The 18,098-nt window shown below is 36.5% G+C and overlaps 1 protein-coding gene across 2 annotated transcripts in view; it reads right to left on the minus strand.

Annotated features, from left to right (window-relative positions):
* The window catches only part of JMJD6 (Bifunctional arginine demethylase and lysyl-hydroxylase PSR), a 56,129-nt gene that overhangs the window by 3,020 nt on the left and 35,011 nt on the right, over positions 1-18,098 (minus strand). For both annotated transcript variants that reach the window (XM_076452723.1, XM_076452716.1), the window contains 2 exons: positions 17,568-17,756; positions 12,913-13,103 (listed from right to left, as the gene is read on the minus strand). In XM_076452723.1, coding sequence (XP_076308838.1) covers positions 12,913-13,103; positions 17,568-17,756 — 380 coding nt within the window. The remainder of the gene's footprint in view (positions 1-12,912; positions 13,104-17,567; positions 17,757-18,098) is intronic.

Raw genomic sequence — 18,098 nt, forward strand, 5'->3', positions numbered from 1 at the left:
GATTTTTAGTTTATATTATAGCTTTTAAATATTGGTAATATCAGTTCCTAATTTGTACAAAATTACAGTTTGTGTATTGGCATTACAAACATTTATTCTGAACCAGTACTGCCATCAACATACCATGTGACACATAAAAATCAATGTTTAGATGTGTTTTTAAAGATTTACTTTCAAATTAAGAAACTAAATTTATATGAAAATTTTAATTACAATCTACAGTTTGATACCAAATTTACTGATATACATTCATAAAATAGTAGTTGAATAAAATTTTGAATGTGAGTCAAGAAACACAATAACATGGCTTGACTACAGCAATAGGGTTAAGGAAATAAGGAACATCAAATGCATAGGAATGAAATATGGATGAAACTGAATAATACACAAGATTCCAGTGAGAAATTAATCACCTATGGTAACACTGCTAAAAACCAGGATTTAATACCCATGGTGAGTAGAGCATAGAAAGCCCATTGTGTAGCTTCATAGTTGCTTCCTAATGGCAATACTCAGATAAATTTGGAAACAGAAAATCTCAGCTACTCAAATTACAAAACCTGAAAGGAAAAAAGTCTAACAATCACACATGAACTAGGTCTGGTATTAAGTAGTAACCAGAAGCAGTCCAATCAAGGAAAAGAAAAGACAGCCAAATGATGGAAATAAATGAGTCTGGCAGTTAATCAAAGTACAAGTTCAAATAATGTTGTCCATAATGATACTGAAAGTAACAAGGACAGAAAGAAATAATTAATGTGAAAAATTGAAAACTACAAATAGTCAATTTACTAATGAGAACATTATATAGTCAATAGAGTTGCTGATATATGTGCAATAACCCTAGGAGCACACAATAAACTAACGGAAGCCCCCAAAACAATAATGCTCAGTTCAAGTGATGCAATATCTAAGGGTATATTGTCAAACACAGTTTTCTGCTCAAATCAGCTCAATTCATGCTATAAGACAAAACAAACATTTCTGTTAAATGAGAAATACAGAGAAAGTAAGAAGTAGTCTTTACACAGAATTTACCAGGTGGCTCCCTGAAGTCAGAGTCATGTCTTTATGTAAGCTAGCATAAACTGACTGGCCATAGTAAGTTGAAAGGGAACAAGCCTTCAATGCAGAATTCCAGATCAAGAGTACACATACAAGATTTGTACATGTGTGGTTGGGGAGAGGGTTACTAAGTGAAGACACAGAGAATATAAAACATAAGGGTACCTCAGTTAGTTAGTTAACTCCTTGTCATTACCTTTGCAAGGCACATATGATTGATACTTTCCAACTACAGTTCCACTGGTACAGGTGGATGGAAAGGAAATTTATGGAAGCAGACACAACTAAATGAAACAAAGTTACAGAAATACAGGTAGACCTAGTAACCATATGAGTAACAAGAGCTAAGCAATGATATTGTATCTGAAGATTGTTTGAGCAGGAAACTATGCTGACTGCATATCTATAACTAAGAGAACTGTATAGAATATAAAAGGTGCACACACTATAGAGGGTTGAGTACATTATAGAAAAAATAATATTTACTTGAAAGTGTATTTGCACACAGTTGACTATCTTCCTTGTGCATTTGCTGAAGATTTATATGCCACTAGCATTAACACAACTCCAACTCTCCATAATTTCAAGTTATCTAACGTGAATTACACCACTGAATGATGATGTAATCATGCACCAAAGTCTTCACCACAATACACTTTCATGTGTGATAGCTCCTCCTATGCACTTGCTTTGGAAAGGTTTCTATTGCAAATACACTTTTAGGTGATACAAAATTACACCTCTTGTACACAGCTAAAATTTCACATTGAAGTGGTGGAGGGTTGGTTCAGTCCAGAAAAACGTTTCTTTACTGAAGACAGTGGAATGGATGACCACACAATCCTTTTTTGAAATGATAGCAAAGCACAAGCCTAGAAGGCAAGCACAACATAGTCCTGGTGCTAGTTGATTTCTTTTATGACAGTTCATGGAATAGGTACAATGGATTGGACAAAAAGTTAAATATACAGATATACTATTAGTATACCTGAAGTGGTCCTGTAGAACATCTCATCTCACAATGGGCATATATGGAGCCAAAGTGAATGATAAGAATGCTTTCCATTGTCCTAGCTCAATATAGATTTTGGGAAATAAGTGTACACTGGTGATGTTTTACCAGCTATTTAGATGGATTTTAAGAACACAAAAATGGCTCTGAGTAATAAATGGTACACATTTTTCTGAAAGATGGCAGAATTATAGAAGAATGTCAACTCCAGGAAGTTGAAAACTATCAGGAAATACAACAGCCAGAAGCTCCAACGCTGGAAGAACGTATCAACTGGAGAAGGTAACAAGCTCTACCAATAATACCTGGACAGATTTAGAGATAGACATACCAAAGAGCCCAAGATGTCACAAGAGCCATTTCAGGCCTAAATGGTCAAATAGATGAGATAAAGATGGAAAGGAGATAGAAAAGATAGCAGTTAAAAAATCTGAAAAGAAAGATCAAACCAGAAGAGAGATACAGAAGTGTGATAGAAGAGTGTATGAAAAAAAATTCTAAGACAGACATTTGAACAATGGCAATAGTAGGTGAGGAGGAGGAGAAAACAAACTATGATAAAGAGATGGTAGAAAAGGAAGGAAATCAATGGCTTGAATGGAGTATTTACCAAATCACTTGAATCACATTAAGGTTCTAATCAGGCACTGAAGCAAGGTGAAGAATATGAAGAACAGTATGGAAAGGATTTCGAAAACCACAGGGTACTGGAAAATGAGAGAAGCCATGTATAAGACTGACAAGCCCATGTTGATCAGTCACAGAATATGAAAAGGATGTTTAGATGAAAGGAGATACAGAAATATTGATGACAAAAACCTGCCAAACTTGCTGATACAAAAAAGTAGCAGAATGCTAAAGAGGAGTGAAATAAAAGCAGGAAGTACATTCCAATGGGTGACAAAGTGAAAACATTCATGATATGGAGGAGGGATGCATGAGTGTGAAGCAGGAGAAAGAAGAAATTGAGGAAATTAACTGTGCAGAGAGATGTCAACAACAGGACTCAAGAAGAATTGTTTGTAAACATGAAAGCCATAGAGAGTAGAACAGAGAAATGGGTATACAGAAAAAGGTTAAGACTAGGCAAGGCTAAGAAACTGAGAAACAACAAAGGATGAGGAATAGTGGGCCATAAGAGAAAAAGCCTGGAGTTGTGAAGAGTAGCAAATGTATTCAAGAAAGTTGGGATCAACCAAGAATAAACTCCATCAAGACTTTGGGTATAACAACCACATGGTCAAATAGAAAAGAGTGGACTACTCTCAAGAGATAGGGCTTTAAGAAAATTATAGGCAAAAAAGATCATCCTAATGTGAATGGGCCCAGCATTGTAACTAATGACCAAAAGCAAAGTAACATTAAACAGGAGTTTCATGGATGATTAGTGCAAGAAACAGCCATGTTAAAGACTAATTAGAAAATGAACAAGTGACCTACTGGCACAGTCAGGAACAGAAGCATATCTGAAAAAGAAAAAGAGGGTCGAGCCCACTGATGTGGAAGGAATGCATGATCAGCATAGAAGCATCAAAAGTTCTGCCATCCACAGAAAGGTGGAAAATGATTGTGAGCAGTGTGACCAACAGCAAGATAACATAAGTGCCCAAAGAATTGGATGTGTGATAGTTAATGATAAAAGTGACAAACAAGACTACTAGTAGAGGGAATACAAAAAGGGAAGAGAATCTGGAAAAAAAAAAAAAGTGAGAAGGAGAAAGATCTAGGTGAGGAAAAGGTGTAAAGGGCAATGTCAAGAAATAGGAAAAAACTAAGAAGTCTCCAAAGACAGAAGTCTGATAACAACAGCCCAACTTACCAGTGTGGGAAGGAATACCACAAAAAACTTTGGGCAAAGAAAGGAAATCAAGTGAAAAAAGAAAAGAACAAAAGTAGAAGGATGGTGTACAGAAAAGTTGGTTGGTTGTTTGAAATAGTGTTTTATGGCACAAAGCAGCTAGGCTATCTGCACTAAATGTCCAATAAAAAGGTAAAAGTAAATTCAGTAAAATTTATAAAAAGAAATTAAGGTAAAACAAAACACGGATAAAAAATAAATAAATAGCATAAAACCAATGTCTACATCTAGTCTACAACATCAACAGAAAAACTACAGTAATTCAAATTGTAAAGGACTTTCTGTAGTGTGACTGTAATAATTATAATTCGCTAGGAAAACTAACAGGTAAGTACAAGTCACCTGAAGTTGGTCTTTATAGTCCTGATTCAGAGTTATTTGATGTTATAGCCATTTTAAAAAAGAAAAGCAATAAAAAGGTTTTAAAAGACTTGCAGAAAAATTTTAATAATAACTCTCCATGATGACTAACGTGTAGTTCAAACAGCAGCGTCAGTCACCTGAAGTTAGCCTTTCCAGTCCTGGTTTCGAGTCATTTGGTGTTACGGATATTTTCTAATTTCAAATCGAACTAAATGGACTATGATTTTTAAAAGGGAATCACATTAAAAAAGGTCTAATGTATAAATCAAAAACTTAAATAGCATTAAAAAGATTAATGGCCTTTAAAATGCTAAAAACATTTCCAAGGTGGACAGTGTCACTATTACCAATAACACCATCTAACGTTATGGAGAAACCTTGGGACAGAAAATGCTTAAAATAGTGCCATTGTTGTGAATCGTAACAATGACAAAAAAGTAAAATGTGACTTATTGTGATTTGAGTGCTACACAAACTACACTCTGGTGCATCAGTTCCAGATAAAAGAAAACAATGAGTTAAAAAACTATGACCAATGCGTAGTCTAGTTAGAACAACTTCCTCTTTCCAATCCTCATGGTAACAAAATGGTCAAAGTCTAATATAAAGTTTTATTTGGAAAAGCTTCTTTTCGCATTGCTCACTCCAAGTCGACTGCCAGCTGTATGGAGCCGTGCCTTGAATACAAGACCATGGTCCATGTATGGGATAAGCACAGCGGTGATAGTGCTAGAGCAGATAGACTTAGCTGTAGTGTCGGCGAGCTCGTTTCCACGAATACCAACGTGGCCCGGTATCCAGAAAAACTGGATGGAAGTAGATGTTAAAGAGAAATGGGCCAGTTGGTTTTGAATATTGGTGAGAACAGGGTGTGAACCAACGTGAAGCAATTCCAGGGCCAGTAGAGAACTAAGAGAGTCAGTATAAATAGTGCAATTCGAGTACTGCTTAGCTTCTATGTGATCCAGGGCAAGAGAAATGGCATACAGTTCAGCAGTGAACACAGACGCTGTAGAGGGGATTCTGCATGCAACCACTGAACCACAACAAACCATGACAGAGCCCATGCAGTCACCTGATTTCTGTCTGCTATTTGCAATCAGGAGTGTCTACTTTTCTTAGATGACTTAAAGATAGGTCACAATTGGGGATTATAAGAAGCAATGGTGGGATGGGCTGACCAGGGGATACAGCAATGTTATCCAAGGACAGATACAATTCATTTAACTGCTTCTGGATACGAAGGCCAAAAGGAGCAATGGCAGACCATCTGTTCTGAAAACACATGGCCCATCAAGGATAAAAAACACAACCCCAGGTGAGATGCTTTGAAAAGGAATGAAGTTTCGATGCATATAGTAAAGACAGTTGCAAACAGTAGAGGTGCAAAGAAGATTCATGAGACTATGTATAAGCTCTGAACTGGGGAAGTGCAGAAAGCCCCAGTGCAGAGCCAAAGTCCTTGATGATAAATAGGGTCTAGCAGATCCATAGACAGGTGATCCATAGTCGAGTATTTATCAGATAAGAGCACGATGTATCTTTAGCATAGAACGTCGATCCTCTCCCTAAGTGGTGGTAGAGAGGACACAGGGGATGTTCAGTACTCTTGTACATTTGACGCATAGCTGTTTGATGTGTGGTATGAAGGTTAGCTTAGGGTCAAAGATAAGCCCCAAGAACTTTGTTTCAGGGTTCACAGGCAGCACAACTTCACCGATACAGAGTTCAGGATCAGGGTGAATACCCCGTTGGCAGCCAAAGTGATTGCAAATGGTTTTAGATAGAAAAAAGGTAAAGCTGTTTGGTCTGGTCCACATCAGTAAACAATTGAGGGCATTCTGTAGCTGCCACTCAATATACCTCATGTTCGACGACTGACATGAGATGTGAGAGTCATCGACATAGAGCCCGTTTGCAAAAATGAGAGAGAATTGTTCAGTGATGGCATTAATTTTTATACTGAGAAGTGTGACACTCAGAACACAGCCCTGATGGACTCCAAGTTCCAGTAGAAAAGAATGGGAAAGTGACAAAACACACAAACTTGGAATCTCCTGTCCATTAAAAAATTTTTAATAAAAATAGGCAAATGGCCATGTAACCCATATATATGGAGGTCTCGCAAAATGCCATACCTCCAAAGTATCATAAGCCTTCTCAATGTTAAAGAATATTGACACAAGATGTCATTTGAGAAAGGCTTTTCTCACTGATGTTTCTAGTTGAATCAGGTGGTCTGTGGTGGAGCACTGTCATCGGAACCCAAACTGGGTGGGCTAGAGGAGGTTATTTGATTTGAGGAACCAAATAAGACGAGCATTAACCATCCTCACTGAGGTCTTACAGAGACAGCTCAAAGAAATTGGACAGTAGTTTGAAAGAATCTGGAGATCCTTCCCTGGCTTGGAGAAAGGCAAGACAATAGCCAGGCATCAGGAAAATCATTCTCCTGCCAGATCCAGTTAAAAACAATCAGTAGGATAGCAAGAAAAGCAGGAGATAGATGGCACAGCATCTCATAGTGTATATCATTAGGTCCAACTGATGTACTGCCAGACCGATGAAGGGCCAGTTTGAGTTCCACTAGTGTAAAGGGACGATTATAGTCATAGAGAAAATCAGCTCGAAAGGAAAGAGGTGATTGCTCTGCCCAAGTCGTGATGACTAAGAAGGTGGAAGAAGAAGCAAAAGTGCTAAATACCCAGCAAAAGCTTTCACCTAGAGTATTGGCAATACTCTGGGTATCAGTTATTTCCTGGCCATCAAAGAGCAAGATCGAGATGGGGACAGTGTGATATTGCCCACTGACCTGTCAAATCTTGTCCAAAATGACTTGGGAACTGGTGGTAGAGGATATGCTGGTTGTGAACTTAATCCAAGATTCCTTCTGGTTTTGACGTCTTATCCATCGAGCATGAGGACGGGCCCGCTGGAAAGGGATGCGGTTCGAGAGTGTGGGATATCTATGGGAAGTATTCCAGGCTCATTCTTGAGCCTTCTGTGCCATGTGGCAAGCAGGATTCCACCATGGACGATGATACAGAGGAAAACGTGTCAAGGTTTCAGGAATACATTGAGCAGCTGCTTGTATAATACAGTAAGTTACTGCTGCCATGCAGTTGTATATTAATGGCTTACAGACAATGGCAGGATCAAGTTCTGGGAGAGCAGTGAAAGAGGGCCAGTTTTCCTGATCCAGCTTCCATGTGGGTCGGATGGCATCGACCATGGCCAGTCTACCTCATGATTATAGGAAAATTATCACTGCCTTACGGATTTATTGTCAACTCTCCATGAAGAATGGGAAAATAATGAAGGGGAGCAAACTGAGAGATCAATAGCAGTAAAGGACTGACCAGGCACATGGAAATAAGTAGAAGAACCAGTATCGAAAAGAGAAAGGTTGTGATCAGAGAGCATACACTCTATGAAGCGACCCCTCCTATCAATATCAGTTCTTCCTCAGAGTCCCCCACGATGAAAAAGGGAGACGGCAACTGTTCAATGAGAGCATCAAGGTCTGATTGATCATATGTCTTTCCAGGTGACACATAGAGACAACAGACAGTGTTGGTATGACCCAAGGAAACACAGATGGCTACGGCCTCCAAAGGTGTGTCGAGTGGCAAAGACAGGGTGGGCACATGCTCATCAACCAATAGTGCCACCCCTCCATGCACTTGTCCATCACACAGCCTGTGATTTTTGTACAAAGAAAACTGCCAAAAGGTGACTGTATCAGCAAGTTTGAGAAATATTTCCTGTAAGGAGAGACAAACAGGATGGTAGGAAGCAATCAGTGTTTTGATGTCATCCAGAGTAGAACGTAAACCTCGACAGTTCCATTGTATCAGGGTGTCCATTTTTATTTACTTGTAGGCAAATTGGGTGGAGAACCCTTCTGTTTACGACCATGTCCTTTTCCTTACTTTCCTTATACGAGGGAGGTCTATTGACCTCCATGGATACTGCCCTGGGTTGATTGGGAAGGTCTTTGCTGTTGGCAGGAAAATCCAGAGACTGAGGACATGAACACTGATTGTTTTGCATCTTGGGATGAGAGAGGAAGATGGATCCAAGGAAATGCCTGTACTTGGAACCAAAGGATGTGGATCTTCGGGTTTGGTGGAATGTATATAAGAGATGGAGATAGATGTCAAAGTTGATTTATCAACTTTTTTAACCATGGAGGTCAAAAGACTTTTCATTTGATTGGAGAATGATTCTTTAGGAGGCACAAAATGATCTGTCAGCACTCCCACAGAGTTAGTGGTCTGATTGATTGATTTAGTGTTTTATGGCACGAAGCAGCTAGGCTATCTGCGCCAAACGTCAAGTAAAAAAGGTAAAAATAAATTAAATGTAGTAAAATACAGAAAAGGAAATGAAGGTAAAACAAAATATCATTGAAAAACAGAAAAAGCATAAAACCATTGCTGACACCTAGTCAACAATGTTAAGAGAGAAAGCAGAGTAAGAGAAGTTGTAAAAGACTTTCTCTAGCAAAATGGTAATGATCATAACCCGCCAGGAAGACTAACAGGTAAGTACAAGAACCAACTTAGGTGACTGAAGTTGGTCTTTCCAGTCCTAGTTCCAGGTTATGCATCATTATAGCCAGTACCAAAAGGTAAAGTAATAAAAGTGTTAAAAGACATGCAGCAAAATTGTAATAACAACTCGCCAGGACGACTAACGGGTAGTTCAAACAGCAGCGTTAGTCACCTGAAGTTGGCCTTTCCAGTCCTGGTGTCGAGTTATTTAATGTTCTGGCCATTTTACAATGTCAAATTAAACTAGAGAGATTGAGACTCTGATAAGGGAACCACAATTAAAAAGGTGTAATGAATAAATATCAAACACTTAAGTGAGATTAAAAAGATTAATGGCCATTAAAAAACTAAAAACTTTATCAAGGTGGACAGTGTCACCATCACCAATAACACTGTCGAATGTTACAGATAAACCCTACAAAAAAAAACATGTTTTAAACATTGCCGTCGTTGAGAATTATAATGATGGCAAGAAAGTAAAATGTGGCTGATAGTGATTTGAGTGTTAAACAAACTACACACTGGTGCATCAGTTCCAGATAAAAGAAAACGATGAGTTAAAAAACTGTGACCAATGTGTAGTCTAGTTAGAATAACTTCCTCCTCCCAAACGTACAGGAGCTAGATGGCCAAAGCCCAATATAGGGTTTTATTTGAAAAAGCTTGTTGTCTCGTTGCTCACTCCAAGTGGACTGCCAGCTGGCACAGAGTCGAGCCTTGAATAAGAGACCATAGTCCATGTACAGAATAGGCACAGTGGTGATAGTGCCTGAGCAAATAGATTTAGCTGCCGTGTCTGCAAGCTCGTTCCAACGAATACCAACATGGCCCGTATCCAGAAAAACTGGATAGAAGTAGCAGTTAATGAGAAATGTGCCAGTCGGTTTTGAATATCAGCGAGAACAGGGTGTTAGCCAACGTGTAACGATTCCAGGGCCAGTATAGAACTAAGCGTGTCAGTATAAATAGTACAGTTGGAGTACTGCTCAGCTTCAATATGATCCAAGGCAAGAGATATGGCATACAGTTTAGCAGTGAACACAGAAGCTGTAGAGGGGATTCTGCGCGCAACAAACCATAGCAGAGCCCACTGAATTACCTGATTTGGAACCATCTGTATAAATGGGAACGGAATGATTGTTTGAAAGATGTTCATTAAATAAATGACGGTACTTCCAATCTGAAGTATCTGTCTTTTTCAGATGACTGAAATAAAGGTCACACTACGGGGCTGTAATAAGCCATGGTGGGATGGGCTGACCTGTGAAATCTGCAATGTTATCCAAGGACAGACCCAAGTCATCCAATTGCGCCTGGATGCGAAGGCCAAAAGGAGCAATGGCAGATCGTCTGTTTTGTAAACATAAGGCCCACTGAGGAAGGAAAACACATCCCCAAGTGAGATGCTTTGGTAAGGAGGGAAGTTTCGAAGAATACAGTAAAGACAGTTGCAAACGGCGAAGGTGCAGAGAAGGTTTGTGAGATTCCATGTATAAGCTCTGAACTGGGTAGGTGAGGAAAGCCCCAGTGCAGAGTCGAAGTCCTTGATGATGAATGGAGTCCAGCATCTTTAAGGCCGAGGGTCTGGCAGATTGATCCATAGTCGAGTTTTGAACGAATAAGAGCACGATATATCTTTAACACAGAACATCGATCTGCTCCCCAACTGGTGGTAGAAAGGACACAGAGGATGTTCAGTGCTCTTGTGCATCTGACCCGTAGCTGCTTTAAGTGTGGTATAAAGGTCAGCTTACTGTCAAAGATAAGCCCCAAGAACTTGGTCTCAGGGACCATTGGCAGCAAAACTTCACCGATACGGAGTTCAGGATCAGGGTGGATTTGGAATGTTCTTCAAATCCCTCTCAACAATAACTGCTTGTGATGAATTCAAAGTAGCATGAGGTGTAACCTCTATAGGTAGATCCCCAATTGCCTTTGAATGCAAGAAGAGTTCACTGTGTTGAGATGTGGATGTTTCCAGCAATATGTCACCAGATCAAAAATTTTTTACTGACTCTGGAGAGCCAGCAAGTCTCTCTAGTCCCTTCTACATGAAAAAGAGAGACATTTGCCCTTAAGGTTTGTCTGAAAGTGAGTGCAATATAAGAAAATGAGATACAACAGGACGTACGGATGGTGAGGATTGCTGCTCAGAATCTTCAAGACGTGGTCATTTACCTATAAACTGTTGTTTCACTATTTTAAAGATTTTTAATTGGAGTATCCATAATAAAGAAAGGGAAATTTCGGTGCTCACTGACTCCCCCCACCATGGAGCCCTATGAGGGGACACACTACAATGTCAAACAAGGACACTGCAACAATGCCAGGGTTTCATAAGCACTATACCCAAACACTAGCATCAAATATAATGTCCACAACACCTGTTGAGAACATCCAACACTGGTACTTGGTTGACCCTAGCCCGAGTGGACCAGCCGATTGACCCAGAAACCTTCCTTGGGAGGTCTCCTCACCACGTACAGGAATCCATATCGAGGGGGTACAGAAAAGTAGAATGTAACCTGACCAAATGAGCTTGAACAACAGGAAAACAAAGTACAGAGGAATAGAACAAGTGTAAAAGGCCAAAGAGAAAACGGAATGAATATTTATAGAAGTGTTAAACAGTTTCACAGATAAATGGCAGATATAGGAGGATATAGCAGGGAGAAAAAACAAAAATAGACAACTAACAAGCTAAACAGGAGGTAAGGGGGTCAGTCACCAAGCTGGCCAGATATATACCAAAGACAGGAAGATCAGAAAAAGAAAGGGAAGAAAGTTGAAGAATTAGGAGGAATCAAAGTGAGGTGTACAAAGCATTTGAGCATGAGAAAGGAGCTATTAGATGAAGTGAAACAGCATAAAACCCAATAACAAGCAAGGAGGAATGAGAAGATAAACATGAGAATTGTGGGTTAGAATGTGAACACTCCAGAAAAAAAATACTAAAAGTTTAAGGCCATTTGTACAAATGGAAAAGTACTATCCAAAGCAAATCAGGTGATGATTGTACTTTAACATATGATTACCAACAGAGGAGAAAGAAATACAGCTGAAGAAGTAAGAGTAGGAGGCCCATTAAGCATGTGGTACTTCACAATATGTTGAACAGTGAATGCAATGATTCTGACAACTGACTAGTCTCCAAAGGCCACAGCAGAAATAAGACCTAAGTGTGAACAGTATCTCACATGCAGAAAAAAGTATAAATTCAATCATTTGAGAATTCATGATAAAAAAAATTAAAGCTTTTAAATAAAAGCTAAAGAAATTGAAAACCAAAATTTTACTAACAATGCAAACCTCAATAAATTGAACTCATACAGGAAATTTAAATGCACCTGTTGAATACAATACCAAGGAGACAAGAATTTATTTCTTGAGTGAAAATGTATAGAGGGAGTTACTGCACATGGAGATGTATCACGGTCCTATTGATAGAGGGCTTTGCCACATAATTAAACCATCAAGTTATACAGAGAGGTTATCATCACCCTGAATGTCTTGTCTTGTTGATGTAACAAAAAGGTCAGTGCCAAAAGGAGTACACACAACTGAGGTGAAGGTATACCAGTGAAGTCACTGTAAACCAACATTCTGGAGCATATGGTTTATGAAAAGTATGTTTCAGAACTATTGTCAAGATGCATGGTAGTCAGAGAGAGTATGGTTGAAAATATAAGACATGAACTGTGACAATGTGGTGAGCCTCCAAAATAATTTCAACATAACCTATTCAACTTCTGTAGAATGTCTTATCTCTCTGACCATCAACTTTGTTTTGATATGTTTGTATGTATTTTGTGGTTATGTTTTCTCAGCCAAAGAAACCAAACTTTTCTATTTTTTAAGTGGTAACTTCGATCTTTGACTTTTTGAACCATATAATCAATTGGAATTTCCATCTGCAATGAAAGTGACTGTGTAGGTTGATTAAAACTTTTTGTTTATAATTCTATTTGCAATTTTGATACCTAAAGCACAGAAACACATATTTACACATAAATATGTGCAATTCAATGGAAACAGACAGTAATGAAAACAAGGTATACCTTTTACGCTTACGGTCACTAATGCTTTCTTTACCAGAGTCTTCATCATCGCTACCTGAAGCAGAACTTGAGCAGCATGAGGACCCTGAAGATGAAGATGAGCTTGAGCCACTTGAGCTATCTGATGCTAAGCCTGTTCCTTTACTTAAGTCCACTTGGTCAGCAACTATTGCAAGTTCTGGTCGGTGTTCCTGAAGAGAATTCAAAATAACACAAAATATAAGTTATTGTATGCCATCGGATGACACCATGTAAACTTGGTGAAACATTGTGAATAAAACAAATAAGAAACAGATAAAAATGTGTTTGAATTTTTAAAAACATAGTTCTTTATACTATTTCACTTAGATGTTTTGGTCCTTCCTATTTTGAGATTCTCTTATTGACAAAAGTTTGTCCTTAAAGTTTAGTCACATTTCATAATCTACAAATTTATCAACTCTTTTGTATATCTATGCAGCCTCAAGAAGTGTTCAATAACAAAAATACCCATATATCTTAAACTTAAAAATACAATTTTATGTTATGGATCTTTATTATATTTGTATGTAAAACTACATCCAAATTTTAATAGCATTGAAGCAAAACTTATCATAAGGAAAACATACCATCTACGTACTACATATTTAAGACAGTTTTTCAGATTTACCTTCTTTAGTCTTTCACATTTCATCAAAGCATAGATACATATACGATTAACTAATTTTAACTTACAAAAACTTATCCAAAGTTACACAAGGTAAGATTACAGCTACCACACATGAACAATTATCACTTTAAGAACCTATAAAAATGTCATAATTCAATACAAAAATATTTTTAAAAGCTTGGATTATTTAACCATTTCTCAATGGTCATTGATCAAAAGCTACGATATCACCTTTGTTGACTTACATTTAAAATTTTATTGAACTACTATTTTATGAATTTATGTCAACAAAATTATTATCAAATTGTTGACTACAATTCATATTTCAGTGTTATACATTAATTAATTTCTTAATTTAAAAGTAAATATTTAAAGAACACACCTAAATATTGATTTTTTGCAAGTCACGTGGTATGTTAAATGCAGCACTGATTCATATTAGATATTTGTCATGTACAAATATGGTGTATATTTTTGTACAAATTAGGAACTTAAATTACCAATATTGACAAGCTAGAATATAAAATGAGAACCTCGTATCTTTTTACTTTGCCAAAATATGTCTTATGTACTGAATTAAACACAGTGGCCCCATTTACCTCTTTGTATTTTTGGAAACAGTCCCTTAAATACACTTCAATAAATGACATGTGAATAACTAATCAACAGCTGAGAATGAACCCCTAGAAGTTTTCTCAGCCATTTTAATCTGTGGAGAAAAACTACCATATTCTTTCAAAACAAGATTTCTAGAAGACAGGTTGAATTTTTATTCTCCTAGAAGTTTATTATGTTTTGTTAGAACTAAATAGAGCTTGATAAATTATAGTGTCAATATAGTAATTAATGATTTTTTTTTGTTATTCAATTGCATATATAAAACTGAAAAAAAAAAGTTGGGTTCATATCCTAAATGTGCAAAATTTTAAAAGGCTTGGTACCCTGTATCCAGTAATGACCATATTCAAAGGTCATAGCTTGAAGAGATAATTGGTTGCTTTATTTCTTTATTTAATGTTGTATACTTTAGGGAAAATAAGTGTAATTCTAACTTATTTCTAACTAGTAATAATCTATATACAAAAACGATGTATAATAATTGAAATGTGACTGAATATTACAAAATATACCAAATCACAGCCAAGATGAGATCACATTGTAAAGACTAAAGGTCAGCTTTATATTATTGAATACAGTAACATATGTGCAATGCACTGTCAATGTAAGTTATCTAATGTTAGCCAACCATGACTGGAAGGTGAATATAATAAACAAAAAATATAAATAACATTATGAGACTTAAACTACTGAGACTAAATTTTTGTATTATAATATACAGTAATTCTGTAACAAAAAATAGCACAATTTTTAATTTTTTCTTAATTTTATTTTATGATAGCTATGAGGTCGATCAAATTGACAGACCCCACACATTAATACGAGTCAGAGGTAACTAGAGAAAATATCATGGCAGCCATCTTGTTTCAAACTCCTGCATGAAGTAATGATTAAATACCACATCATTTGTGACTTGAGGAAACTCTGATGAAATGCCAAGTCAGACATAACATGACATGTATAATTTGTGATTCTTAAATAAATTAGTACATCCATTGCTTTGAGAAACATAATCAATTGTGCACCCAAACTAGAAATAAAAATCATTAGCCTCAAAAGTAAGGCCTGAAATAATCCAAAGAAGTAATAGCAAGTAACCTATATATGCTTTGTGTGCTTCAAATACACCAAAACCTGATGGTCACTTAAAGTTTAAAAACTTTACCTTACCATTACTATAAGACGCGTTATAAATGTAATCCTAAAATACTAGAAGTTGATGTACAAGTAGTGCAACACAAAAGTACAAATGCCAAAGTTCAACATATGTACAGTTAAAACCCCATTAACATCTCAGTTACATTCTTCAGAACTGTGATTTTATTGGTAACAACATTATTTTGGACTCAGTTTCCTATTGGCATAAGTTGAAGTTGTGTTCCAGCAGCATAATTTAACACTCTACAAATGACAAAAGGCAGAGTACATTACAAGGTGTACTACAATAATAATAAATTCATAAAGAATATGCAACGTAAACCAATTTTGAAAAAAAAATAAAAAAATTTGAACTTGCAATCCTTCCATAAGGATCATCAACTGCTTCTTCCTTCTTCTTAGAAAAACTGTTATTACAGACTGTCTTACTTGGTAACTTGATAAAGCTGCCTCCTCAAGGTACTGCTCTGCTTGTGGTCAGGGTCATTCTCAGACCTTCATTAATCTTGCAAAAACCCATGATATGTTTTTGAATGTCAACTCAACTTGATTTACTCTCTTTGGTTGCTCATCTTCCATAAAAAGGTTGCCAATCTAACTTTCAAGCCTTCATTGGACAGACCTTCCCCATGCAAATAAAGCAATTCCTCCACATCTGCATCTTACACACCCTCTACTCATGCATTTTAGGGCAAGATTGACAACTCAATCATGGACTGCTAGTACTTCTTCAATACTCTTGAGGTCATAAATGCAAAGTGGTCATATCATCCTACAAATAGTGTTAATACAAACAGCAGTACTTCTTGTCAGGCATGGTTGATGTTATCAATTATCTTCTTGATATTATATGTATGGCAGAATTTCCTGATTGTAAGGTTCTCATTAGTAAATGTCTCATTAAACAGCTAATGAGAGGTATGACTCAGATAATGTGCCTTAAAATTTGCTATGATCTGTTGGATGAACGATGTTGTGCTTGAAAGCAAAAATACAGTTTGGAACAGAATTCAAGTCTCCAAATGAAAAGGGTGATAAGGAGCATTATATAGGAAAATTAAGGCCTTTTATTCCAGCTTTTTTATTAATGCAGTATTTCTCCAATGCTGGGTAAAAGAAGATGAACCAATCTTGAAAAACATCATCTGTCAATGAGGATTTGCAACTTGAATGCCAAAACTATAGGCATAGCTAAAGAATTCTTTTATAGCCTGTGGAATTTCTAAATGATACACTAGCATTGGTTTCAATTTAAAGTATCCTGCTGCAGTACAACCAAATAACAGTTTACAGCTTAAAATTCTGGAGTAGTCTTCTACTTACATGAAATAAATGTATAGGATATTATCTATTTCCAAAATAGCCTTATTTCAACTACACTAAAAACCAATTCAAGGGGTATATCCACCACTTTTTGTGATCTCCTTCAATGGGTCTGGAAATTCCAAAGCAGTTTGACAATCAACATTAGCAACTTTGCTCATTATTCTGATGTGATATAGATTATTTCTCTGCCTAAAGCAGTAAAAAAACTCCAAAAAAACTTCACATGCAGCAAAAGTCTCTGCTCTTGAAGTTTCTCCTTTCTCTTCATCTAATTTCTCATAGAAAGTTTTAGCTTTTTCCATTATTTGAGCCTGATTTAGTGACATATGATTCTGATTATGATCAATAACCTACACTGTTAGTAATCCTTCCATTTTTCTAAAATGCTTTTCTTGTATTGCTTAATTCAACTGAATACATTGATACACTGGCATGAGCTGATGTCTTTGGTGTCTTGTGCAACATCAACAGCAGTCAACCTTTTTCTAAGAATTTCACATTTCTGAGCACTTTATTTAATGTTATCACATTTTGAATCACTTTTTTTTCCCTCATTACTTACATGACTACTCGCTGGTCACTTTGATGCCATAATTCCAATAACGTAGGGTAACTATAACAAAATATGAATGAATGCTGCAAGATAAAAAGCCAATGCCAATGTGTAAATAACACTAAAGTGCAGTCAGTCCTGTATAGCTGGGAAAGCTAACCCACAGAAGGAATTTATGGAGAATTTTAAGTCTATTGTTTAACTTCTACTTTTTTTCTTTTTTTTTTACTTTTTAAATTTTATTTAATATTCTTCTGATACACAATAGTGAAATGATGCAACTGATTATACATCTGTAACATTATATTACATACCTACATAAATAGTGCATGGAAATACATCTTTACTAACCTTCAAAGCACGATACCATTTTTTGGAAAGTTTTGGTCTCCCTCTTACTGTTTTATGCCATACTACTGGGAAGTTTGTAAGGCTAGAGAAGTTCTGGGTAATGGCTATTGTATTTTCCAGATTTAAAACAACATGCCACCAGCCTCCAGGTACAAATACTGTCTCTCCAGGTTTCTGAATAATTTCAAGCTAAAATGATAAATAGATAGATATACACTTTAGTAAACTTGAATATTTCATTATTATATTTAAAATTTAAAAAATATACAAGCATAATAAAACAGAGCATAACAAATCAGTCTACAAATTAAACTGAAGTAAAAATTTAATTGAATTTAATCAACAAAAGCCTTTACTGCTCTAATATTAAGAAACTAAGTTTATTCTTATTTTCAAAATTCCAATGCTTTCGTAACTAATCTGAAAGTATTTATAATCAGTTGATTAGGTCATAATATTACAAGTCATAATATTCAACTATGTTGAATAAAATAGAATAGTCTGGCACTGTTTGAGAGAAAGGTTTATAAT

Source organism: Tachypleus tridentatus, chromosome 1 (genome assembly GCF_004210375.1).
Source record: "Tachypleus tridentatus isolate NWPU-2018 chromosome 1, ASM421037v1, whole genome shotgun sequence".
NCBI lineage: Eukaryota > Metazoa > Arthropoda > Merostomata > Xiphosura > Limulidae > Tachypleus > Tachypleus tridentatus.